Source organism: Magnolia sinica, chromosome 12, assembly GCF_029962835.1.
Source record: "Magnolia sinica isolate HGM2019 chromosome 12, MsV1, whole genome shotgun sequence".
Lineage (NCBI taxonomy): Eukaryota > Viridiplantae > Streptophyta > Magnoliopsida > Magnoliales > Magnoliaceae > Magnolia > Magnolia sinica.
The window spans coordinates 5,209,175-5,235,333 of record NC_080584.1 but is presented as its reverse complement, the minus strand read 5'-3'; the positions used below and the strand labels follow the sequence as shown (position 1 = coordinate 5,235,333).

The following is a 26,159-nucleotide window of genomic DNA, read 5'->3' as shown; positions in this document are numbered from 1 at the left end:
TTGGTCTGAAGAATGCCGGCGCAACTTATCAAAGGTTAGTTAACAAAATCTTTGCTCGGCTTATAGGCCTAACCATGGAAGTATACATCGACGACATGCTCGTCAAAAGCATACACGCGGCAGATCATGTGAATAATTTGGAAGAAATGTTTCTAATCCTACGGAAGTTCCGGATGAAGCTAAATCCAAGTAAATGTGCTTTTGGAGTAGGCTCCGGTAAATTTCTCGGTTTCTTGGTCAGTCAGCGAGGAATAGAGGCAAACCCTGAGAAGATAAAGGCTCTGATTGATATGGAATCCCCCAAAACCATTAAGGACGTCCAAAGGTTGACCGGACGAGTCGCAGCACTTAATCGGTTCCTGTCCAGAGCAACGGATAAGTGTCTCCCTTTCTTCAAACAATTGAAAGGAAGACAAGCGATGGGTTGGACGGAAGAGTGTGAAGCAGCATTCCAGCAATTAAAATCACATCTCGGTTCTGCACCTCTCTTATCAAAACCCGAACCGGGGGAGTCGTTGCTCCTCTACCTAGCTGTATCCGAGGCAGCGGTTAGCTCGGCTTTGATACGAGAATCCGAAGGAAAGCAACTGCCGGTTTACTACGTCAGCAAAGCGTTATTGCCAGCAGAAACGAGATACCCAAGCTTGGAAAAAGTGGCCTTGGCTTTAATAACTTCCTCTCGGCGACTTAGGCCGTATTTCCATGCCCACACCATCATTGTAATGACCGACCTTCCGCTTCGCCAGGTACTTCCGGCCGACTCACCAAATGGGCTATCGAGCTGAGTGAGTTTGATATTCAATACCGACCAAAGGCAGCAATCAAAGGGCAAGCCGTAGCTGATTTTATCGCCGAGGGAACGTCTTCAACCGAACTTTCAGTAAATGATACACCGAAGGACGGTGCAGTTCCGACCTCAACCGCTCCCCCTTGCCCTATTCCGTGGAATCTGTATGTCGACGGTTCTTCCAACTCCAAGTGGGGCTGGGGTTGTGCTGGAAACCCCCGATCATACCTATATACAGTATGCCTTACGACTTGGATTCCAAGCGTCGAACAATACAGCGGAATATGAAGCGTTGTTACTCGGCCTCCGACTCGCCGCTAGCATGGAGGTCACGCACCTAAGTGTTTTCAGCGACTCTCAGTTGGTTGTTAACCAAGTTACCGGTGTATACCAGACACGAAAAGACCAATTAAGGGCATACATGCAGAAAGCAAAGGAACTTATCAACGGATTTCAACTCTGTCGTGTCACTCGGATCCCTCGTACGGAAAACAGCAAAGCCGATTGGTTAGCAAAGCTCGCCTCAGCCGATGAAGATGAGATACCCAGATCCGTCCCTGTCGAATACGTTGACAAGCCAAGCATAGATGAACCAATTAGTGAGGCAGTCAATACAATCGACTCGGAACCTTCCTGGATTGATCCAATCCGCCAATACCTTGACGAAGGAAAGTTGCCCGAGGATCGTGCCGAGGCTCGACGAATTAAGATTCGAGTCTCCCGTTATACCATATTCAACGGAACCCTCTACAAGAAAGGTTACTACGCCCCGTTGCTGCGGTGCCTCAAACCCAGCGAGGCAAACTATGTGTTACGGGAAATTCATGAAGGAATCTGCGGAAACCACTCTGGAGGGCGATCCCTCGCCTACAAGGTCCTACGACAGGGATACTACTGGCCCACTATCCAACACGACGCTCGCGAGCTCGTTCAAAAATGCTACAGATGCCAACGGTTCGCGGCAATTCCGAGGCAAGCGCCCGAAGCACTAACGCCGATGACTGGTCCCTGGCCTTTCGCACAGTAGGGCGTCGACATCATAGGACCGCTCCCTATGGGAAAAGGTCAGACCAAGTTTGCTGTGGTAGCGGTTGACTATTTCACGAAGTGGGCCGAGGCAGAACCATTAGACCGGGAACGTATCAGCTGGAAGACCTAAACGGACAGCCGTTGCCTCACCCTTGGAACGCTGAACACCTCAAAGTCTACTATCCCTAGTTCTATATTCAACGATTAAAGACTCTGAACTAAGAAAGGATAAAGTCAAGTCAAATAAGTAAAGATAGGCATTTCTCTTTCATTCATCAAAACATATGTATGTACAAAGCAAGCGAATACATCAAAGCAAAAATATATATATATATATATATATTGTCCAAGGGCCCCGGTAACGGTCCTCATGCACCGGCCTCGTCCCCAACAGTATCTTCAGCAGTGGCGTCCGGGTTCTCGGATCCCGAGGCTGCTCCACCCTCGATTTCTGAAAGGTCAAGGTCAGGGAAGGATTTCTTTATGTCCTTGACGCATTCCAGATATCCGCTTTGGAACAAGCGGTCCCTTTCATCCTCGAACTCCGCCGACTCGAGGAATGCTTGGACGGCTTGGTCCCTAGCCTTCTCGGCCTCCCGAGTCTTCTCGACGGCCTGCTGAATGTGCTCCGCCGCCTCAAGCTTAGCCCGAGCTAAGTCATCCGCGCACGAAGCATGGACTGCCAGAACTCGCTGATTCTCTTCTTCAGCTTTGGAGAGTCGAACCAGTGCCTGAGCGACCTCTGCCTTCGCTTCGTCAAGGGCGGTGGAAGCCACCTCTGCCCTCGCGTCTTCGGCAGCTTTCCGGGCAAGGGCCGCCTCGCCTGTCAGGACGCCGACCCGGATCTCGGCCTCCTCGCGTCGACCTACGGCCTCAGACAGAAGAGCCTGCAGCCGATGAGTTGAGGATAGCTCCTTGCTGGCCTTGATCAAGCAAGGAGCGAGTTCAAAAAGCATCCTGGCAGCGTGGCTGACGGTCTGCGACGACGGGGCGTTGTAGAGTTTCACGAACTCTCTTTCACACCCGTGGGCCAGGGCCCAAGGAACCATCCCCGACACCACTTGCTGCAGGAATGACGGCCCCTCCTGGTTCGTCTCCTCCCCTCGGGAGGACGCGGTCCTCCTCTCTCCCTCCCCCCTGGAGGACGCGGCCCCGGTCTCTTCCTCCCGACTCGGAACATCCGTCTCAACGCGTGCCGAGTCAGGTGCCGCCTGAGGCTCCGAAGCAGCAATCCCCGTCTCTTCCGCCCTTTCGTCCGGGTCGGGAATCACGACGACGGAAGGGGCAGAAGAGCTCGCTGGCTCTTTCTCCTTCCGCAGCACCCTTTGCCTCTTCGGCGGCCGAGGCTCCGAAAGAAGAACTGACCGCGGAGGAGCCTTCAACTTCGTGACGGCCTAAGGGCGGGGACGAGCTCCATCATCTCGGTCTCGAGGATAATTCGAGGTTGGGACGAGCTTCGGCGGATCTGTAAAAAAAAAAAAAAAAAAAAACAGAGAATAAGTTATGGCGAAGTAAGTCGGGGGAAATTCAGAAAATCCAGAAGATTCATTCTCAATTACCTGTAACTTCCGAGTCCAGACCTGCAAGATGAAGGCGCTCCGGCTGTAGAAGCACCTTCCAAGACCTGTTCCTCGAATCCAACGACCTCAACTCTTTGATCCGAGCCGAGGCACTGGTGCCGAGCTTCGGCCGCTTCTTCGGAATATCTGCCAAACACAAACTCGTCAGACTCAGAATATTACAAAAAAAAAAGGGGGAGGGGGAGAGAAGACCCAAGTCACCTGCTCTTTGAAACGCCCGAGGGACACGAGCCTCGCAGGACCCGGACTCATCCGTTTCCCAGCGACCACATGCCCAAAACCAACGCTCTCTCTAATGTTTGTTGGAAGTGGGAAGGTCGGTTATCAGGGAACCGCCTCCGCCTCGCCAAGCAGCGAAGACGTAGAAGCCGGGATAGTTCGGATTTACTCGCACTTGATACAGGTGGAGAAATTCGTCGACTGTAAGCGGTGGCTGTTCCATCTCAGCCCACAACACCGCACATCCGAGTAAGTTCCTCCACCCATTCGGGACTATCTGTCCCGGGGCAATCTGTATGCGAGACAAAACTCCCCGGACGATGGTCTGAAGGGGCAGACGCAGGCCGCATTGCATCGACACTTGGTAAATCGCGACTGCCCCGGCAGGAGGGTGATCCGGCAAGTCATTCGGACGGGGGAGATAGGTGATGACCGACTCGGGAATATGATACCCGACTCGGATTCTGTCCAAGTCCGTCTCAGTCAAGACTGAGGGAACCGGACCACTTAAATCTTCCCCCGATCCTTCTTCTTCAGACTTGCGCCGATTCACCAACAGGAGCAGGATCAGGGGTTCCTTCGGCGATTAAAATTTCATCTTCTTCCTCCTCATCTTCCTCCACGTCCCTTAGCAAGTTAGGCCTTCCCGGGCGGGTTAATAGAGATGACCCGCCCCGAGAAGGAACGACGGAAGCAGGGCGCTCCGCCGGAGCTTCTGTGACTCTCTCAGATAGAAACGCAGCGTTGGCATCCACTGCTATCTCCGTCAGCAAGGAAGGCGATTCCGCAACATTCCAAAAACGTTGCGCTTCGCCTTCGTCTCCGGAAGCTCCCCCCTGGGGACTTCGAGAACCCCTATCCGCCATTATTATCTAATAAAGAGGAAGGAGAAACTCAAACGAGGGAGAAAGGAAAACGGAAATGGCTAAGGAAGCGCTGACGGTTATGAGAGAGGAAAGGAAGAAGATGAAAGACTCGAAAAGGCTCCAAAGGGAATGAAAAGTATGAAATACAATAGAAGTACAAAATGCGGGACCCCCACCAATTTATAAGGTTGCCATACTGGGAGTAATTAATGAGGAAATGATTCGACGCCGGCATCGATTCCCCCACTCGACACGTGGCGCTCGCCGATGACGGTAATAATGTCCTTGCTACGTGTCCAACCCTCATTGGCGGGATGAGCGACTTGACGGCTGACGGCGCATGAGATGTCAGGAACCGAACCGCCTCTCGTCAGAGGCGGCATGGAACGCATTAAATGACCACCTGCTGTCTCGGACTGGGTTATGAACCGACTCAAAACTCGCTACTCCTAGGTGTCATATGAAACACACGGAGTAGGGGGGGCTTACTGTTGGGGATAAAAAATACAAGTCCGCAGACTCGGACTTAATGCCTCGGGTCACAGAAGGATGTGTCAAGACCGAGGCATGATTCGCTAAACCGAGACAAAGGTTGAGTCGGTTCGGACGAGTCATCAGCGTCCCGGGCACGCATCGGGCGGACCACCTTGCCAGACCGACCATCGCTAGGACGAGTCTCATCCCGGATATCTCGGGATAAGATCTCCGACCCCGAAGCTCACGGGATCGGATGAAGGCTCAAGATGGGCACGATCCTATCTCCGTGATCCCAGGAGAAGATCCCGCGCCCAGTATCAGGAAGAGAATCCTTGTGCGACAGAACGCCCCAGTAGCTATAAAAGAAGGACCCCGGTCACCTTGAGAGGTACGAAAAAATTCGGTCTAAAAACCTTTCAATACATTTAGACCCAGAGTCCAGGCCTAACTTTGGCATCGGAGGGTCCCCTGCTCGAGCCAGGGTCTCCTTTGTCCTCTTTCTGTGCAGGCATACAAGGGTCTAGGAGGACGAACCAGACATTTGCATCAACAAGATTCACAGTGTGAGAGTAGCGAAGTTGGTTAGAACATAAGCAGTCGATGAGAATATATGAGGTAGGCGGTATGCGATATCTGCAACAATCCCAAATACAGCGACCGTCGTAATAAGTACTAACGCCTTATTACGGCATCCTATTAAGGTGGTTTAAATGATGCATTTAAAAGTTTGGCGGGTTGAGGATGCGGATTTCCTGCAAAAGACTTTCGTGAAGTTGAACCCAGGTTGGGCCCACTGTGATGTTTGTTAGAAATACTATCTATCCATCCGTTTTGTAGGTTTATTCTAAGACATGATGTCAAAAATGAACCGTTTTCAAAGCTTAAGTAGGCTGAAAATGTGATAATTAAAGGTCCATGGTTGAAATATACATGAGTCACGGACGTTTTGAATCATGCTAATATTTGTAATTTCAGTTCATCAAAATAGGAATGAAGTAATTAACGGTATGGATAGCAAGTAAATATCACTGTCGAACAGGTACATTTCCTTAACCACATTTTCCTTTAGCATGGCCCACATGAGCTTTACATACAGTTAATTTTTGGCGTAATGAACTTAAAAAACTGATGAAAGGGGAGGATTTCTAGCGAACATCACAGAGGACCCCACCTGGTTCCCAGCGCAGAAACTTCCTGCTAAAGGCTTCACCGCGTCCGCGGGTCGAAGTGGTCTACTTACGTAGCGCTTTTTCTTTGAGAGACATGAGAATACGAGTACGCAGGATGCGGAGTAGCTACTGACACGTTGAGTAGCGAGAGTGCTATTGAAGTGATGTCACCAATTTCTGTTAGTCACGCCATGTTGCACACCGTCCGTGGAGACATCATTTCAGGGCATTAGTCAAAGAATAAGGCAGATACAAAGCTTTAGTAGACCCCAGCACAGAAAACAGTGGAGAGAGTAACATCCACTGTTAAAACCTTCCTAAGGTCTACTGTAATGTTTATTTGAGATCTAACCCGTTCATAAGTTGACAAAGATATTAAAAAATGGAAAACATAAATATCAGAGAAAACTTTTATTGCCCTTAGAAGTTTTATATGGTGTGCATCACTCTCTCCCCTGTTTTCTGTGGTGGTCCATTGGAGCTTTGAATCTGACTCACTCTTTGGCTCATTGCCAAAAATGTTCTCTCCAAATGGATGGACGGTGGAGATACAAAACATACAAAATGGTGGGACCCACAGGAGTATCGCTACTCAACCTGTCATTAGCCAATCCGAGTCCGAATACGCAGGGCTTTGAGTAGTAATCGGATTGCGTACTGGGTTTACTCAGTACCTCCTTATCGTACTAAGTAAACTCTATGGAGCCCGCTGTCATTAATACATTGTATCAACTCCGTCCATCCGTTTTATAATATGAATTTATGTCTTTAACCCAAAGATTAAGCATATCCAAAGCTCAAGTGGACCACACCACTAGAAACAGAGTGAAATGAAGTCTACCGTTCCAAAGTTCAAGTGGAAGTTTTAGATCAAGCTGATATTTGTGTTTTCCCTTCATCCATGTAACCTTTCTCGTAAGGTCACTAAAATGAAGGGAAAATATAAATATCACCATTGATCAAAACTTCTACAGCTCCTAGGAAGCTTTTAATGGTGGCAGTTTAATTCACACTGCGTGGTTCACATGAGCATTGGATTTGCCTTATTTTTGAATTTACCCCCTTAAAATTATATGGAAAAATGAACAGGGTTGGGATAAAATTCATAAATCATGGTGGGCCATCAAAGCCCCGCCTTTTTCAAGTTGGGATAGGCGGGGTGGACGGCATCGATCAAACACTGACCGATCGTGGCAATAGTTTAACACGACGCAGACAATGCCCATAGCTTAAAAATGACGCGGTCAATGCGAAATTGTACCTGCCTGGCCCCATATTTCAATGCAAAGGAGAAGGACGGTGTAACGCTACGTTACACTTGCTCATATTTCAACTCACCATGATTAAAATGACCCACATGCAATCTTTATGTGCTCCACGTGCTTCTTTGTATTTTTCTTTTTCTTTTCTTTTTTTATTATTTTATAATTTTTAGTTTTTATTTATTTTTAAAGCCCTTGATGAATATAACAAATGGGAAAGGATTGGCTACTCCCCGAACACTAGATTGGTGGCTACTGGTCGGTGCTCTTTGGGCCCACCATGATGTATCATCTATTTTTACAATACCAAAAATTAAAGGGATATAAATCTCAGGGAGACCACACGAAAGGAAAATAGTAGTGATTGGATATCTGCTGTTAAAAATCTCCTGGGGCCCACTCTAATGTTTATTTGACATCCAAGCTGTTAATTATGTTGTACAGACCTGCAAGAAGGGAAAAAAAAGAAAAATCCAATTGATCCAAAACTTCTATGGCCGGCAGGAAGTTTTTAATGGTAAGCGTTCAATCAACACTGTGTGGTCCACTTTAGATATGTATTTATCTCATTTTTGAGCTCATACAATAAAATCATTTGAAAAAAAATGGACGGTTGGCATGGACGAAACATAGACATCATGGCGGGGCCCACACCACCACTAGGCATTGGCTACTTGCGGGGTCACTAGCCAATCCGTTTCCCTCAAAGCGTAAGTAATCCGAATCCTTCCCGCCTTGTTACGGGCGTTGGGATCAACGCATAGCGGCATTTTCGCCCGTTGCTGACGTGCGCCAATCAGAAGCGAAGGCACAAATAATTCATGCGCGCGGGTTAAGTACTACTCGTCGTATTCGGAGCTCGGTAGAGGCGGAGGCTGAGAGGGATGTATGAAGTTTATCCGCACCGTCCGTCCATTTTTCCATATTATTTTAGATTTTAATTCCAAAAATAGAAAGAACAAAATCTAAAATGTACCACACTGTTGGGATTAAATTTCCGCCGTTGAAAAATTCTTAATGACCGCAGAAGTTGTGGATAAGATGATATTTTTTTACTTCATTTAGCTTTATATGACCATATCAACGGGTTTGATGTTATGTTGATGTTAAAAATACACCTCTTCATCCAGCTTTAAATAAACGACACGGTGAACTCTAATGGGTTTCAATGGTGGACGTCATTAGCACGGCTTCTTTTTATTGTGTGGTCCACTCGTATCGGTATCTGTCTTATTTTTGGTCCAATATTATAAAATGATATAGAAAAATGAATGGACGGTGATAAAAGTCATAAATCACAGAAATAATATGAAAAAAATGGATATACGGTGCAGATAAAAGTCATACATCACAGTGGCCATCGGAGCCTCCGCGCCCGTGTTCCACGTTCCTTCAACACGGAAAGTTCAAGCAGCAAATAAAAATACCTCTTTTATATATATAAGTATAACGCAGCATGTATACAACAGTACGAAACAGCCGCTGCGTACAATTCACAAGACGGACGTGGATTGAGTCCTACCGCCCGGCTCAAGCCACGAACGGTCAGTTCTATAGATGGGCCCACCTTGATGTAACTATTTATCCACACCGTTCATCCCTCCTTTCAGGTCATTGTAATAAATGTGTGCAAAAACGTGACAGAGTTAACGGTCAAATGAATCACACCAAATAATAAGTTTTTTATCATTAAATGAATAGAGCATTAAATGCAATTGTTATCTTTGGTGTGGTCCATTTAACCGTTTGAACTGCCTTATTTTTTTATACATACCTTAAAATGATCTAGGAGAAGGGATGGACGGCGTTGATAAACAGATAAATCACGGTGGGCCCACCCACAGAACTTCCCTTTCGTGGCTAGAGCTGCGTGGGGTAGGACGCAATCCCTACAACAGATGCACCAGACAGCCCAAAAAGAAATCAGACAACCAAAAAAACAAACAGAAAACGTTGCTGACCAAAATCCCCAACCCCAGGAGCCGCGGAACCAGCAAACTCCAACAGCTCTTCAAAAGCAGAGCCTAATAGCTGCCCTGCCGAAGACTGGTAAGAGACATGAAGGAGATCTAAACAAGCGCCGGTGGTGAATAGACATGAATGGCCAATCGAAGTCCGACTGAAAGGTGAACCAGTCCAACAGCAACCCAAACCAGCTTCTTTGCCACATTCACGGATACAGGCACCCACAGAAATAGGATGTAGTGTAAACTAACCGCCATCGCGAGGAAAATGGCAACAACGTAGGCAATGGAGAGGAATTTGTGGTGCGGGATGCTGAGATCTGCATAAATCCCAAAGGCAGCTATGAAAATGGTAAGTACTGACATCTTGAACATCTTCCAAGCCAGCTCCTCTTCTGCGATTTTTATAACCAACGGAGCGGACCCAGCAGACCTCATGGTGCCGAACTTTCTCTTTCTCCTTAGGCCGAGCAAAAATCGACCCAGTCTAGCAGTTGCAGAAACCAGCTTCTTGGCGAGAACGACTGATACAGGCACCCTAGTAAATACGATGGAGAGTAAAAGAAGTGAAATTCCCAGTGTGAGAGTGGCGAAGTTGGTTAGAACGTAAGCAACGGATAGGAATCTGTGAGGTAGGCGGTATGCGAGATCTACAACAATCCCAAAGACAGCTACCGTCGTAACAAGGACTAATACCTTGAACCTCTTCTTCATCTTGACCAAAATCATCATGAACATCTCCTTCATCTGGGCCAAAATCATGCATGCTTTTTCTCCCACCAACGAAGTGGCCCGAGCAGCAGCGTCGAGTGAAAGGCGACAGTGTTCGGCAGCTATACAAAACAGCTTCTTTGCCACTTGTGATACGGACTCCCGAGGAAATAAGAAGGAGAGGTAAAGAAGCAGAATCCCTAATATGAAAATGGTGTAGTTGGCCATGGAAGGGAATTGGTGACGAAGGAGGCCGCCAGGGAGATCCGCAACAAACTCATTGGCAGAACATAGAATAAGAAAAACAGCCGCATCGCGGATGTTCAGATTCACGACTGCTAATACTCCAGGCATCATTGTTTTTGTTGGAAAAAATCCTGAGAAAAACCTCAAAAATATGAGAGTGGAGTATTTGCCCCAGTTCAGCAAAAGACTAATACAGTAATATACTGATTAAAAAATAAAAAATAAAAATAAATAAATAAAAGGAAAACTTTGTATAGAAGGAAAGAGTATAATTCAAAACCAAATAGGCAAACACTAGATCTTAGACTCAAAAGCCATGGATCAACAAAAGAGAATCACAAATATTGAAATTTTCATTTGAAAAACACGAGATTACGTGCAAATATGCACAAGAAAAGGCAAAAAGAAAGTCATCCATAGCAGGCAATACTTTTGATTTTATACAAAATGAATATGTTTCCCAAAATCACAGAAATGCAAAAGACCAACTGACCAAGTCAAAACCCCTAAATTCCAGGAAAAAATATACGAACCCAGGCGTAAAAAAACACATGAAAAACCAGCGCATGCGCATGCACATGCACCGCATCGTATCCACACCTACACGCACACCCGCACCGCACGTACCACTCCCACACGCATCCACATATGCCACACGCCAACGCGCACGCGCACACGCACACGCACACCTACACCTGCCTAGGCCTATTCCCACACGCATGTGCACACACTCACACCAAGCGGGCACACGAGCCCACACGTTACCTGCCCGTGCCCGACGCACACACCCATGCGCACACCCACACGAGGCATGTGCACACACCCACGCACATATCCATGCGCACACCCACAACCACACACGCATGTGCACACACCCACGCACATATCCATGCGCACACCCACAACCACACACGCATGTGCACATACCCACGCACACGCACATGCACACAAACACGCACAAGCCCCACGCATACGCACACGCATAAAGAAACCCAAACCCGCGCATGCCTACACCCACACCGACGTCCACTGCCACACACATGCGCACAGACCCCCGGCACGCGCTCACGCATCCGCGCCATTAGGTGTTACCTTGCCTACATCTTATAACCCGGTGTTACCCTTACTGTAGGGCCCACCTTGATGATATGTTGCATATCCATCCCGTCCATTCGTTTTTACAGTCAATTTTAGGGCGCAATTCAAAAAATTAGCCATATCGACTTCTCAGGTGGACCACACCACAAGAAACAGTGACGATTGAACAGTCACCGTTAAAAATTTCCCAAGGTAATCATATCCGTTATTTTTATCTTCCATCCAAGCCGTTGATAAGATCAATCGGAGCTGGATGAAGGGAAAATACAAAGGTTAGCTTGATCCAAAACTTTTATGGCCTAAAAAAATCTTTTAATGGTCATTCACAACTTTTCCGGTGGTGTGGTCCACGAGAGATTTGGATCTGGCGTTCGCGCCGCGCCACAAAAGATCGAAATCATGTAAAAGAAAATCCCCAGATCAGATCTGATAGCACCAGATCGCAAAGAAAAAAAGGAAAATCGCTCTGAGAATTCCGAGAAACCTGCAACCGCACAAGCCCACACCCACACCCCGCCCACGCCCCCAAAAGATCGAAATCATGTAAAAGAAAATCCCTGGATCAGTTCTTATAGCAGCAGATCGCTAAGAAAAGCAGAAAACTCGCCGTGAGAATTCCAGGAAACGAAAATCCGCAGAAAAAACGAAGGCAAGAACGAGAACGGGAGGAAACGAGTCAGCTGCGCTGCTGGAACCAGACCCGGAAAATGCGAAAATGAAATATCCAAAGAGTCTTTTAAAGGGGAAGGGGGAAACGTGTAAGATAGCTTCTTCCCAGAGAGATTAAAAAAAAGAAGAGGGGCTGGTGTACTACACACCACCGATGTGGCTGGTGTGTTTACGTTACCAAGTTCTGTGGGTCACATCATGAGGTATGACTTATATCCAAACCGTCCGTCCACTTGGTGAGCTCGTCATACAGCTTGAGCCTAAAAATAAGAAAGATCCAATAATCAAGTGGACCACACTGTAAAAAACAGTGGAGGATTGAACGCCTGCCATGAAACCCTTTTACGGTCACTGAAATTTTGGATCAATATAATATTTGTTTTTTCTATTCATCCATGTTTGTGTTACCTTATAAACAAATTGGATGGAAAGAAAACATTACGGTAATGCCTATGAATGTTTTAACGGTGAAAATCATGGTAACCACTTCTATATGTAGTGTTGTCCACTTTAGAATTGGAAATTACTCATTTTTGGGATATTGATCTACAATGATCTCGCCAAATGGATGAACGTGTGGATATGATAAATATATCATTTTGGGGCCTATATAAGTTTGATCTGATTTGAACCGTTGTACAACTGAGAGCTTGAGAAGAGTCAGCGCTCGTCTTCGCACGACACGTACCAACGCCACCGGCCAATCGGCTTCCGTGCGGATATTATAGAGGAATCGGATTGCGTCTGACCCGATTGTACCTTAACCCGTCCATATAGGGGCTACGGTGGAGCTCACTGTGATGTAGCTGTTTATCCAAGCCGTTCATCCATTTTCTCGGATGTTTTTAAATTATGAGCCCAAAAAAGAGAGAGATTAATGTTGCATTTAATGGTTTGTACATTTAATGCAACCCAAGCTCACCATTTCGCCTGGTCCACTTGAGAGTTTCATCTGACTCATTTTTGGAATAATCTATTAATATCATCTTCAAAAATAGATTAACGGTGTGGATAAACAGATAGATGACGATGGACCCACAGGATCCCCCGCATGAACGGCTTATGGTCCACGCGGTGGTCGGACACAATCTTATAGGAATAGATTCGCGAACGCGGTTTCGCTGGCAGCTGAACACCTGTCAAACCAGTGTGGGGCCACCATCACCATGATATATGTATTTTATCGGAAACGGATTGGCTACTCCCCCTGCCACAAGCCCCGTCGCTGGTGGTCAGTGCTCTGTGTATTTCATACAATCCGTTCATCCATTTTTACATATCATTTTAGGCTTGATCTCAAAAATTAGAGGTATATAACTCTCAGGTGGACCACACCACATGAAAACAATAGTGATTGGATATCCACCATTAAAATCCTCCTAAGGCGTACTGTTTATTTGACATCCAATCTGTTGATTAGGTCATACAGTCCCAGATGAAGGGAGACAACAAAAATCAGCTTGATCCAAAACTTCTATGGCCCCCAAAATGTTTTTAATGGTCAACGCTAATTTAACGCTGTTTACTGTAATGTGGTCCATTTGAGATTGGGATATACCTCATTTTTGGTCTCATATCGTAAAATGATCTATAAAAATAGATGAACAGCATGGATGAAACACATACATCATGGTGGGGCCCACAGAGCACCGACCACTAGCCATTGGCTGGTGTCAGGGGGAGTAGCCAATCCGTTTCCTATTTTATCCAACTCCCTTCATTTTTTTTTTTTCCAGATAATTTTAATGCATGAGCCCAGTAAGGCATATCTAAAGTTAAAGTGGACCGCACCACAAAAAATATTTAGAATTAAATATTTTCCGTGGGGAAATTTTTAGGGCCACAAAAGTTTTGGATTAAGCATATTTGTGTTTTCCCTTCCTCAAATGATAAATAAACATCACTGTCTGATGTAGGAAGGTTTGAACGTTGGACATCATCATCCTCATTATTTTCCTTATTTTCCGTAGTATATGGTACACTTGAGCTTTGTATCTGATTTTCTTTTTCCCTTATTCCTTAAAGTGAGCTATAAAAATGTATGGACGGCGTGGATAAAACAAATACATCATCCTGGCCCCATTTATCTACGTTCTTGTACCTCTCTCGCACTCGCTTGGCAGCATGGATTTCAAATTTCAGGAATCGAGTAAATTGTTGGTTATACAAGCAGAATATGCGTTTTTTTTTTTTTTTTTACCGATTCGAGGTGGACAGCGGATAAGATTTTTACACAGTGCGCGTTACAATGACCGTGGGGCCCACTTGATGAATGTGTTGTATATCTATGCCGTCCATCTATTTTAACAGATTATTTTAAGACAACATGCCGATCAAGAACTCAGGTGGACCACACAACAGTAACAGAGGTGATTGAATGCCCACCTTTAAAAATTACCTAGGGCCCACCATCGTGATTTTCATCCCTGGTGGTGAATATCTTCTATTGGTGAAAGGTGCAAAAGCACACGTGCCTAAAATTGACTTTACATAGATTGCGTGTGGGCCGTTGATCATAGTCTTAAATGCCCATTTGAATTATATGGGGCAAAATCAGTTTGGCATGTCCTTTTGAGTGGGTTTATAATCAATCAATGTTTAATGATTCCCAACAAATTTTTATTTTTAGATTATATGCACTCCATTCAACACTAATACTAATGAGAAAGCACCGCATAGACCTATCACGCCTGTGGTGCAGTTTGCATGTCAATATTTTGTGTGCATCGATGTGCATTGGATAAGGATCTCCAATCTTTTTAGTCTGCCTAATAATTATATTAATGTATGCTTGTTGGACTGGTTAGATGTCAAAAACATATTATGTATTGTATTATATTTTTTTTACTGTTTTGTGAAATCCAATTGGAAAGAATACCTGTTATCGAAAGTGAAAGATATAGTATACCAAAGATCTTTAATGATCTTTAGAATGTTTTTTACGAAATCACGATTATAATATGACAAGATAGAGAGCATTTAAAAGAAATTCAAAAGCAAATCAAGCGAATTAAAGTCATTTGAGAGGTCGACCGATTAGCCAAGTAAAATACGGTCGAGTCAACAAGGAGGCCTGAAGCGGTTATGAATACGAGTGGTAAGGAATCATCTAGAAGGTTAATAATACTGAAAATGGTTGTAATAACTGTCAGAATATGAGAAATATCTAAATGACCAAGTTAAGGCTATAAATAGCAAAAGAACTCAATAGAAGAAATCCTCGCATACCAACCAAATCAAAGTAAATATATCTTTCAATTATCAGTCATTTACATTCCATATGTAGTGTAAATCTTTACTTTTATCAATCATTTACATTTCTTAATGTAAATTATAGCAGTAATCTAAATAACAGATAATTTTAGTTGTAATTCGCGATTACGCTCATATGCTAAATTTAGTTCGAGTATTAAGAAAAGTTCTCCATCCAGAGTGGCATTTTACAGTTATTCTTCATAGCTGACTATAATAATTTACTTTTTATTTTGTTTGTATTGAAGAAAAAAAGTACTTCGTACTAAAGTCAGAGGTGTGACCCATTTTCAGAGGACGATTCCCACCCTTTTGGCTATCACCTGATCATATTAAGCAGTGTTGTGCGAGTATTTAAATAGGTAGTCAATATTATTAGAACTCAGTCATATATGGTCAATTTCTGGATATATGTACAAATCTTGGCGCTTACCATCACAGTTGTTGGGTTTGAATTGAGCTACACATTCAATTCTGACATGCTGACAATAATCACATGACCAAGATCAAGCTAGAGGCAACCTAGGCCCTGATTGTTAACAACCCTAATACTTCTACATGAGTCGGTTAGATACAGCCATATTGTCCTCCACGTCGATGAAGCACCTACCATAGGTGCCACCTTTGTCCAAAGATCATAGAAATGCAAAGAAATTCAAATCAAAGCCCAAGATTTCTCAATTATATGTATGCATGTATATGGACATGTACACATGTGCACGTATATAGTACACACGCATACATGCATATAGAGCTGGGCATCGGTTCGGATGGGATCGGATTGGATTGGGTCCAACTCGATCCGATCTGAAATCTCAATGGCCTAACCCGAACTCGATCCGATCCGGGACCGAGTCCGGGTCACCTGACTCGAACCGATCCGATGCATGGTTGGCCTGACCTAAACCGAGTCCGACTCGTTCAGGGAAACCGAGTCGGATCGGGTTGTATACGATTCGGATTATATAAATTTAATCCAACTATTTCATGTGGTGTGGTCCACTTCATCCTTTAATCTACCAACTTTTTGTGCTCAAGACCTAAAATGATATGTCAAAATGGATGAACGACTTAGATAAACATATACATCAAGGTAGGCCCCACGTGGCTCTAAAAGAACCGTTCGTTTGCTGTATCCACGCTTTTATCGGACAGCGTAGTGTTGACATGTGTAGTGACGTGCTTATTGCAGCTGTGCACATTGCTAACTTGCTGTATTGATGTTAGCAAGTTTTGTGGGTCTAATCATGGGGTATGTGTTATATCCAAACCGTCCATCCATTTCGCGAGCTCGTCTTAAGGCTTGAGACGAAAAAATAAGAGAAATCTAACTATCAAGTGGACCACATGAATTGTTTAACGGTGAAAATTATTCTCTGCTGCTATTTGTGGTGTAGTCCAGATGAACTTTGGATATTATTCATTTTTTGGATAATGCTCTATAATGATCTCTAAAAATATATGAACAGTGTAGATATAATAAATACATCACTGTGGGGCCTATATAACTTTGATCTCCTTTGAACCGTTTGTACAACTCGGAGCTTAAGGAGCATCAGTACTCATCTTCACACATGACACATAAGGCTTCGACATGAAGTTACTGCACTAGGAACCTTTATGGGGCCCACCGTGATGTTTGTGAGAAATCCACCTCGTCTATCTGTTTTGTGAGATCATTTTAGAACTTAAAGACAAAAATGAGCTGGATCCAATACTCAAGTGGGTAGAAAACGCAAGCATTGAACGTCTACAGTTAAAATATTCGTGGGGCCAGAGAAGTTTCCAATCAGGATAATATTTATGTTTTCAGTTCATCCCAGTAGGAATGACGTTATGAACGGTATGGATGGCATGCAAACATCACTGTCAATCCCAGGGAGGTTTCAACGGTAGGAATTTCTCTATCCACCTTTTCCTTTAGCGCGGCCCACTTAAGTATTGGATCCTGCTCACTTTTGGGCTCAAAATCCTAAAATGAGCTCAAAAAAAGGATGGACGAGGTGGATCTCTCACAAACATAATGGTGGGTCCCAACTAGATTTACAGCGCAAGAACTTCATGCGGAAGCCTTACACAGCATTGGCCCTTGGGAAGCGAATTGGCTAGTGTACCAGCTATATAGCCGCTGCAGGTTACGTGTCATATGTGAAGACGAATATTGGCGCTCCTCAAGCTCCTAGTTGTACGAACAGTTCAAAGGAGATCAAAGTTATATGGACCCCACAGTGATGTATTTACTATATCTACACCGTTTATATATTTTTAGAGATCATTATAGAACATTATTCAAAAAATGAATAATATCCAAAGATGATCTAGACCACACCACAAATAGTAGCAGAGAATGATTTTCACTGTAAATAATTCGCGTGGTCCACTTGATAGTTAGATTTGTCTTATTTTTCGTTTTAAGCCTTAAGACGAGCTCGCCAAATGGATGGACGGTTTGGATCTAACACGTACCCCATGATCAACCCAAAAGGCTTTTGCATCTGAAATGGCCTACTCGATCTGCACCGATTCAGGCCATCGGATCGGGTAAGATATCCTGATGAATTGAGTAAGGGCAAACATGTCCAAATATCACAAAAATTCCAAGAAATTCAAATCAAAGCCCAAGATTTCTCAATTATACATATGCATACACACATGTACACATACATAGTACACGTGCAAAATGCAGATGCACTGGCGCGCTTTGGGGCCACGGAATTGAGTAAGGATAGACATGTCCAAATATCACATCAATGCAAAGAAATCCAAATCAAAGCCTAAGATTTTCCAATCCTACACAAGCATGTACGGACGCACATGCACGGGAAACGGATTGGCTACTTCCCCTTCCACTAGCCAATGGCTAGTGGTCGGTGCTCTATGGGCCCCGCCATAATGTATGTGTTTCATCCATGCCATCCACCCATTCTTCTGTATCATTTTATGGCATGAGCCCAACAATGAATTTAATCCAAATCTTAAATGGACCGCACAGTGTTGATTGAACACCCACCATTAAAAACTTCCTGGCGCAACAAAAGTTTTGGAACAAGCTGATATATTTTTTTTACAAGTCTGTATGAACTAATCAACAGGTTAGATATCAAATAACTATTATAGTGGCGGACATTCAATCACTACTGTTTTTCCGTAGTATGGGCCACTTGAGGTTTATATCTACCTCATTTTTGAGATTAAGTCCTAAAATTATCTTTCAAAATGGATAGACGGCCGGGATAAAACGCATAAGTCATGATGGGGTCAACATAGGACCTACCACTAGCCACCTGGCTCATGGCAGCGTCACTAGCCAAACCGCGTCCACATGCACCAGAACGGATTGGCTACTCCCCCGCGGCTAGCCCGGTAGCCAGTGTTCGGTGCCATGAAGTCTGTCTTTTATCCATGCCGGTCGTTCATTTTTAAATGATCCGTTAAAATAAGAGAGGGATATAAATCTTCGGTGGACCCATCACAGGAAAACAATAGTGATTGGATATCCACCATTAAAATCCTCCTAAGGCCCACTGTATTGTGTATTTGATATCCAATGGGTTGATTAGGTCCCCCAAAATTTTTTTAATGGTCGAGGCTCAATCAACACTATTTCATATTATGTGGTCCACTTGAGATTGGGATATATCTTATTTTTTGGCTCATACCTTAAAATGATCTAGAAAAATAGATAAATGGCATGGATGAACCACATACATGATGGTGGGGCCCACATAGCACCAACCACTAGCCAAGGGAGTAGCCAATCCCTTTCCCACCTGCAGGCGTGCGCGCGCACACACACACACATATATATAGCTAGAGCTGGGCATCGAGTCGGGTTAGACCAAGTGAGGGCTGACTCAACTGGATCCAGTTTTGAAATAGGCTTGACTTGAACTCGATCCGACTCGATACCGAATCCAGCATGCCTGACTCGATCTGAGTGCAGTCTGGCCTGGGTTGATTCGGACTGAGTCTGATCTGGTCAAAAGTATCGAGTTGGGTCGAGTTGAGTCGAGTTGGCATCGAGTCAGATTGAGAGATGAGGGGGGGGGGGGGGGGAGAGAGAGAGAGAGAGGAGGAGGAGGAGCAAGAGGAGGAGGGTGATGGTGATGGGTGGTTGCCGAGCTTGGAAGAGGAGGAGGAAGAGGGTGATGGTGGTAGGTGGTTGGAAGATAAGGAAGGAAGAGCGAGAGGCCAAGCTTGGAAGAGAAGGAGGATGAGGGAGGAAGAGAGAGATTTTGGGATTGGGTCGGGGTAGGATGCGGCAGGTAGAGTTAAAGAGTTGGGTTTCGGATCGAGTCGGGTCTAACCGAATCGAGTTTTGGGTCGAGTTACTAGGTAACTCGAACTCAACTCGGTTTGAGTTCAGATTAGGTGAAGCCTACTCGGTTAGGACCGAGTCACCCATTTAGTTCAACGTCAAGTTGGATCAAGTCGGTGAAGTCGAGTTAGCCGAAACGAGTCGTCCTGTGCCACCTCTACGCACGTATAGAGATGCGCTGGCTTTCTCTATACCCGCCAAATTCGGGAAAGGCAGACATGGCCAAGGCGACTTGACTCAAGAAAAACTAAGCGGAAGGAAGTTGAAAAGTCAAAATTACCCCTAATACCTAACAGGGGAGATTTGAAGAATCCAACCGATGCAAACAGGCCCACCGTTATCTATCGAATCCAAAATCTGATGAAAACAAGGCCCACTTCTGTCGAATCGAAATCCGACGCAAACAGGGCCCACCGCTATCGAATCCGAAATCCGACATAAACAGGGTCCATCGGAAATCTGACTCGGGGGTGAATCTGACGCAAACAGTTTCCGTCCGAAATCCGACGCAAACAGAGCCCACCGTTATCAATTTCGAAACCCGACACAAACAGGGCACATCCGAAATCCGACACGACGGTGAATCTCACCGTTATCGAATCCGAAATCCAACGCAAACAGGCCCACCGTTATCTAGTCCGAAACCCGACACATACAGGGCCCATCCGAAATCCGACACGAGGATAAATCCCGCCGTTATCGAATCCGAAATCCGACACAAAAAGGCCCACCGTTACCTAATCTGAAATCTGAAACAAACAGGGCCATTCCGAAATCCGACACGAGGGGTGAATCCCACCGTTATCGAATCCGAAATCCGACACAAACAGGGCCCATCCGAAATCCAACGCAACGGTGAATCCGACCAGGGCCACTATGATTTTAAAGAGAGAGAGAGAGAAATCGACGATCGAAAATCTTTGTTGCGAGGACCGACGGCACCAAGTCGACCGTACGAGAAAACAGATAGACGGTCGGATGCTAGTGAGAAAGCATAAAAACGAAGGAAGAGAGAAAATCTCTTTCTAAAGCTCTGAATCCAGGCTCTAGGGATTTCCAATTCACGTATTTCGAATCCAAGGTTCCAAACGATGCCCAAAGACTATGATGTAATCCGGAAAACAATCCCTAAGCATAGCAATGCATGAAGCAAAATCCCTACATCAGATCTTATAGCACCAGATTGCAATGAAAAGCAGAAAATTCGCGAAAAAAAAAGGGGGGACGGAGGGGAGAAACGATACCTGGAAGAAGCAAGCTCCGGCGGGAATCCAGACAAGGAAAATGCGAAAATGAAATATCCCTTATCGGAGAAGGGACAAGAGCTTTTACTCCGGAAGAGTGTGCGCGGTATGGAAATGGAGGCCGCTTGGTATTTATCGGAAAAAGGGAATAATTAGGAATATTCGCCTCTGGCAGAGGAACAACTGAGGCGGATTGCGTACTGAGTAAACTCTGTGGGGTCCACCGTGCTTTATATATTTTATCCAATCTGTAAATCCATTTTAAAATATCATTTTAAGGCCTTATGTCAAAACGGAAGTGTAATCAAAGCTAAATGGGCCACACCACAGGAAACAGTGTGAATTAAATGTCTACCGTTAAAAATTTTTTAGGGGCTACAGAAGTTTTGGATTACATTTACTTTTTCCCTTCATCCATGTTTTTGTGATCTTATAAACAGCTTGGATGACAAATAAACATCAATATGGGGGCCTAAAAAGGTTTCAACGGTGGAATTATTTCCACTCTTTCCTATGGTGTGGTGCACTTGAGCTTTGGATAAGCTTAAATTTTAAGATCAACCGTTAGAATGAGGTAGAAAAACGGGTGGACGGTGTGGATAAACCACATGCATTCACAATGGCCCAACAGAGTTTACTCTGTACGCAATCCGATTTAAGCAAAAAACTCGGTTTAGCTTGGAAATGACCATTTTGCACCTAAGGCTTATTTTCTAAAAGGATTTCCGTCCGACCGTAAAATGACCATTTTGCACCTAAGGCATATTTTCTAGAAGCATTTTCATCCGATCGTAAAATGATCGTTTTATCGTTAAAAGCCGTCTTTTTCAAAAGCGTAATCAGTTTTACCTTAAAAGAGCCCTCATTTCCAAAGGCAAAATCGGTCGGCCCAAAATTGACCATTTTACTCTCATGGACCCCCGTTTTCATGAGCGAAGGGGATTGCATTCAACCTAAGTAGCCGACTATAACTATGTGGGGAACCACTGTGACTCATCAGTTTATCTATCTCATCCGTCCCTTTTTTTTAAATCAAGGAATAGGTAAAGAAATAAGGCACATACCACACTTCACTAAAAATGAATCTTGCATTTAATGCAACTTACATTTAATAATTTATACATTTAACGCAACCTAAGTTTAATATTTAGTGCCTGTTTGATTTTCAGTGGCAGGGTAAATACATGTAAAAATATGCAATAATTACTTTCCCGTATTTACCTCACTTTTTCTGATGCTTAATTTGACTAGGTGTATTTTTTGACACAAAAACTAAGAACGCCACAATATATTTGTAGGTCCCATTGTGATGCGTATCGCTTATCCACACCGTTAATTTATTATGCCTGATGAATTTATGGCATGAGCAAAAAAACAAGGCATATCGAAAGCTTAAGTGGACCACGCCACGAGAAAAAGGGAATCAAAAACCTCTCAGGCCCACTATTTCTTTTGGTGTGGGCCATTTGAGTATTCAATCTATCTCTTTTTCAACTCAGGTCTTAGAATATTGTGTTAAAAGGATTGGACGGAATGGATATATCATATACATCACCTTGGGTCTACAAATTAAAAATAATTCTTTTAAACAGATTTTCAAGGTGAAAAGTGTGGTGAATTTTCAAAGGATTTTCAAACGGGGTGAAATGGTAATAATTAGCAATTTCACAGGTATTTACACCGCCACTGAAAATCAAACACACCCCTAATGTCGTCCACCATAGTATCGGATAGATACATCACGGTGAGCCCCCACATAGATATGATCATATCCTTAAAAGCTTTCCTCATTTATGAACCAATTGGACAATGTGTAAAAGGATACAAGGAGCTATTTTATGAATTCATGAGGTGATCAAAACTGGTCATATATTTTCTATATTATTTTAGGTTACGAGTATTTGAATTGTATGGGAGCTCTAGAAAAGTTTCAACGATGGACAATGTTAAAACCATAAAATATATTTTCCTATTGTATTCCAATTAAGCACTGGATCCACCTTATTTTTGGAGTTATATCTTGAAATAGTTTAGAAAAATATATGATTGGTGTGGATTTTTTACAAACACCGTGTATAGCCTCACCTCACTTACCACTAAAGGATGTGGAGTGGGGTAAGTAAAGCCCTAGTATCAGCCAACCCACCACGATCCTACTAGTGGGGGCTACCTTGATGCATGTATTGCACATCAAGCCGTTCAGCCTCTTGATAATGTCACAAGAAACGGGATGAAGTCAAAAATAAATATCCGCTTGATTTAAATTTTTGTAACCCTCGGGAAGTTTTTAATAGTAGAATATTGTTGTTTTCTCTATTTGAGGTGGGTATATAATACATACATCAAGGTGGGCCCAAGTTAGGGTAATACCATACACCGTAAGGAGCACATATAGATCGAGTCAGAAGCAATCCCCTTCCCCTTAAAACGATGTGCAAATTGGACGAACGGACCGGATATAACACACGTAAATCACGGTGAGGTCCACGTAACATGGTGACGTTAGCACACCACGGCCTTGGTGGCGGTGTTTGCGCACCACGCAATCGGCTTCCGGCAGGACGCGGATTGCGTCCTACCCCCGCCCGTCTCCAGCTGGGAACGAGTGGGAGCATTGAGTGGCCACCGTGATGTATGGGTCTTATCCACACCGTTCATCCATTGTTTTGTATCATTTTATTATAAAAACCCAAAAATGAGGTAGATCCAAGACAGGTGTGGACTACACGATGGGGATTAAACCCTTATCGTTGAAAACTTTCTTGGGGCCATAGAAATTTTGGATGGAGCTGATATTTGCGTTTTCTCTTCATCCAGATCTACGTAATTTTATGAATAGGCCATAGAAAATCTTTAATGGTGAGAATCATTATCACCGCTGCTTCTGTGGTGTGGTCCACTTTAGCCTTGGATCTGCTTAAATTTTGGTATTATATTATAAAATGATACGTAAAAATGGATGGACGGTGTGGATAAAAACCATACATCACAGTGGCCACTCAAATCTCCTGCCCGTTACTAGCCGGAGAGGGGGGGGGTGCGGTGCGACGCAATCCTCGTTCCTTCCGGCAGACCTACTGCCTACCTGGTACTCTAGAAGAGGACGGCGGGCCGGCGTGTATGACGCAATCCGCGTTCTTCCCTGCAGTAGGTTGGTACACCAGAAAAGGACAGGTTTTCTGGTACACTAGAAAAGGACAGGTTTTCTGGTACACTAGAAGAGGACAGTGTAGTTATAATCATGCACACACCACCCTCTACAAAACTGTCCAAATTGGAAATCGGATTGGATACTTAGTCAGAAGTTAGTAAGCTTTTACCGTAGTGAGTAAACTTTGTTGGGTCCACTGTAACTGTATGTAGTTTATTCACTCCATTTATACATTTTTTTTTCCAGCTCATTTTAAGGATTCAGCCCAAATTTGCAACATATCCAAAGCACAAGTGGACCACACAAAGGGAAACAGGAGAATAATGATTTACATGTGTGCTGGGGCCTTGGGTAATGCTTATTTATCATACAACCTGTTCATAAGATTAAATAGATATGAATGAAGAGAAAACAAAAATATTATCTTGACCTTAAACTTTGTTGGCCCTCAAAAATCTTTCAATGCTAGACATTGAATTCACACTGCTTCCCTTGGTGACTTGAAACTCAGATACGATTTAATTTTTAGCCCAAGCCTTAAAACTATTTGTTAAAATGATCTGAATGAGCGGCTAAAAGACATAAATCAAGTGGACCCCACAGAGTTTACTCAGTAACCTTAGCTGATTGAGTTAATCAGTACACAATCCGGTTCCCCAAATTGCGGGTCCCATTGTTGATGTTGCACGGCCGAAAAGATCACACTAAACAGGTTATTCCAACCATCTGATTACTGGCCACCGAATGGACCAGTAAATTTAGAAACTAAAGTCAGCGATGAAATTCCATACAAACGTCCACTAGGTTGGCTGTTTTTCGATTTATAACACACCTACATTTGTTGCTACGATACCCCACTAATCCTGACGATTCAATTGATGGGAACAGGCACGACCGAAGACCCATCAACTGTCCAAATTCTAGAGGCAAACTAACATCGGTCCAACGGTTGGAATCATTCATGAACATTGATCCAACGGTTAGGATGGGTTTTCAGCCAACGCTCCATCCACATTCTGCCCCATACTTCGAACGGTTCGGATTGAGCTCATGTCTCCACTACAAGGTAGAACTGTCAATGGTCATGAAAAAAGAATGATAAAAAAAAAAAAAAACAACCGTCCGAATTTAACATGCATAACATTCACCGATCAGACGGTTAGAATCATCCCATCGGTGCAATTTTCAAGCTATGCTCTCATCCACGTTACGCCCCACTACACAAACTGTCCAGATGGACCACACGTCCACGGAAGCCACTGCCACGTGTACGGTACATAGCTACTCGATGTGGTACACCCAACTCTTCTTACTTCTCGCTGTATTAAAAACTGCCTTGTAAGCTAGGTACATCTCAACGTTTGAATGAGAAAGAGGCGGAGAGGATTCTAACCTGCCTCTTTTCATTTTCCCTCAGGAAGATGATTAAAACCAAGTGCCAAAATTTAAAATGCATAACATCTGCTGATCAACGGTTAGAATCATCTGAACGGTCCAATTTTCAATCTACACCCCATCCACATTTAGTCCACCACTGCCACGTGTACAGCATATAGCTACTTGATCATGGTCCACCCAACTCTTATTACTTAACTTTACATAACCTACTAGTAAGGGGTCGTTTGACATCATGGATTTGGGGGATTTGAGTTTAAATCTCCTTATTATGTGGCACTATAAAGTAACTTGGGTTTGAAATTCACCGTGTGAGCTTAGATTAGGTCTAAAATTCTTCCAAGAGTTGCGTGTAACATGTGTGTCACCATATTCTTATTTTATTGGGCAGATGGCCCACTAATGATATTCCAAAACAATTAGGTTATCAATTGCATCACTTTAATTACTTAATACGATGATTATCACTGTTGAAACATTGTTCATGTAAATCAACTATTAAAAACCTTTGGTTAGTTGCTCAGACATGATCCTGTGCGTGTAACTCATTTAAGACTTGAAATTTCATCACTTTTGTGCAAAGCATATATTTCAGTGGGCTTATTACAATCATTGCGTCAAACATTACATACGTTACTAATTAGTGACATTAAAGTTGATTTATTAATTAAAGTCAAACCTCTCTAAACATTAGCAAAACTACTTATATAAAAGTTGATTCC

General features: G+C 43.9%; 1 protein-coding gene across 1 annotated transcript; it reads right to left on the bottom strand.

Annotated features, from left to right (window-relative positions):
• Positions 1–8,794: 8,794 nt before the first annotated feature.
• LOC131220827 (uncharacterized) lies at positions 8,795–21,019 on the bottom strand. The gene is made up of 2 exons (XM_058215675.1): positions 20,892–21,019; positions 8,795–10,441 (listed from the first exon to the last, which is right to left on the bottom strand). The coding sequence occupies exon 2, from the start codon at positions 10,419–10,421 to the stop codon at positions 9,459–9,461; it is 963 nt and encodes a 320-aa protein (XP_058071658.1). The 5' UTR covers positions 10,422–10,441; positions 20,892–21,019; the 3' UTR covers positions 8,795–9,458.
• Positions 21,020–26,159: the final 5,140 nt, after the last annotated feature.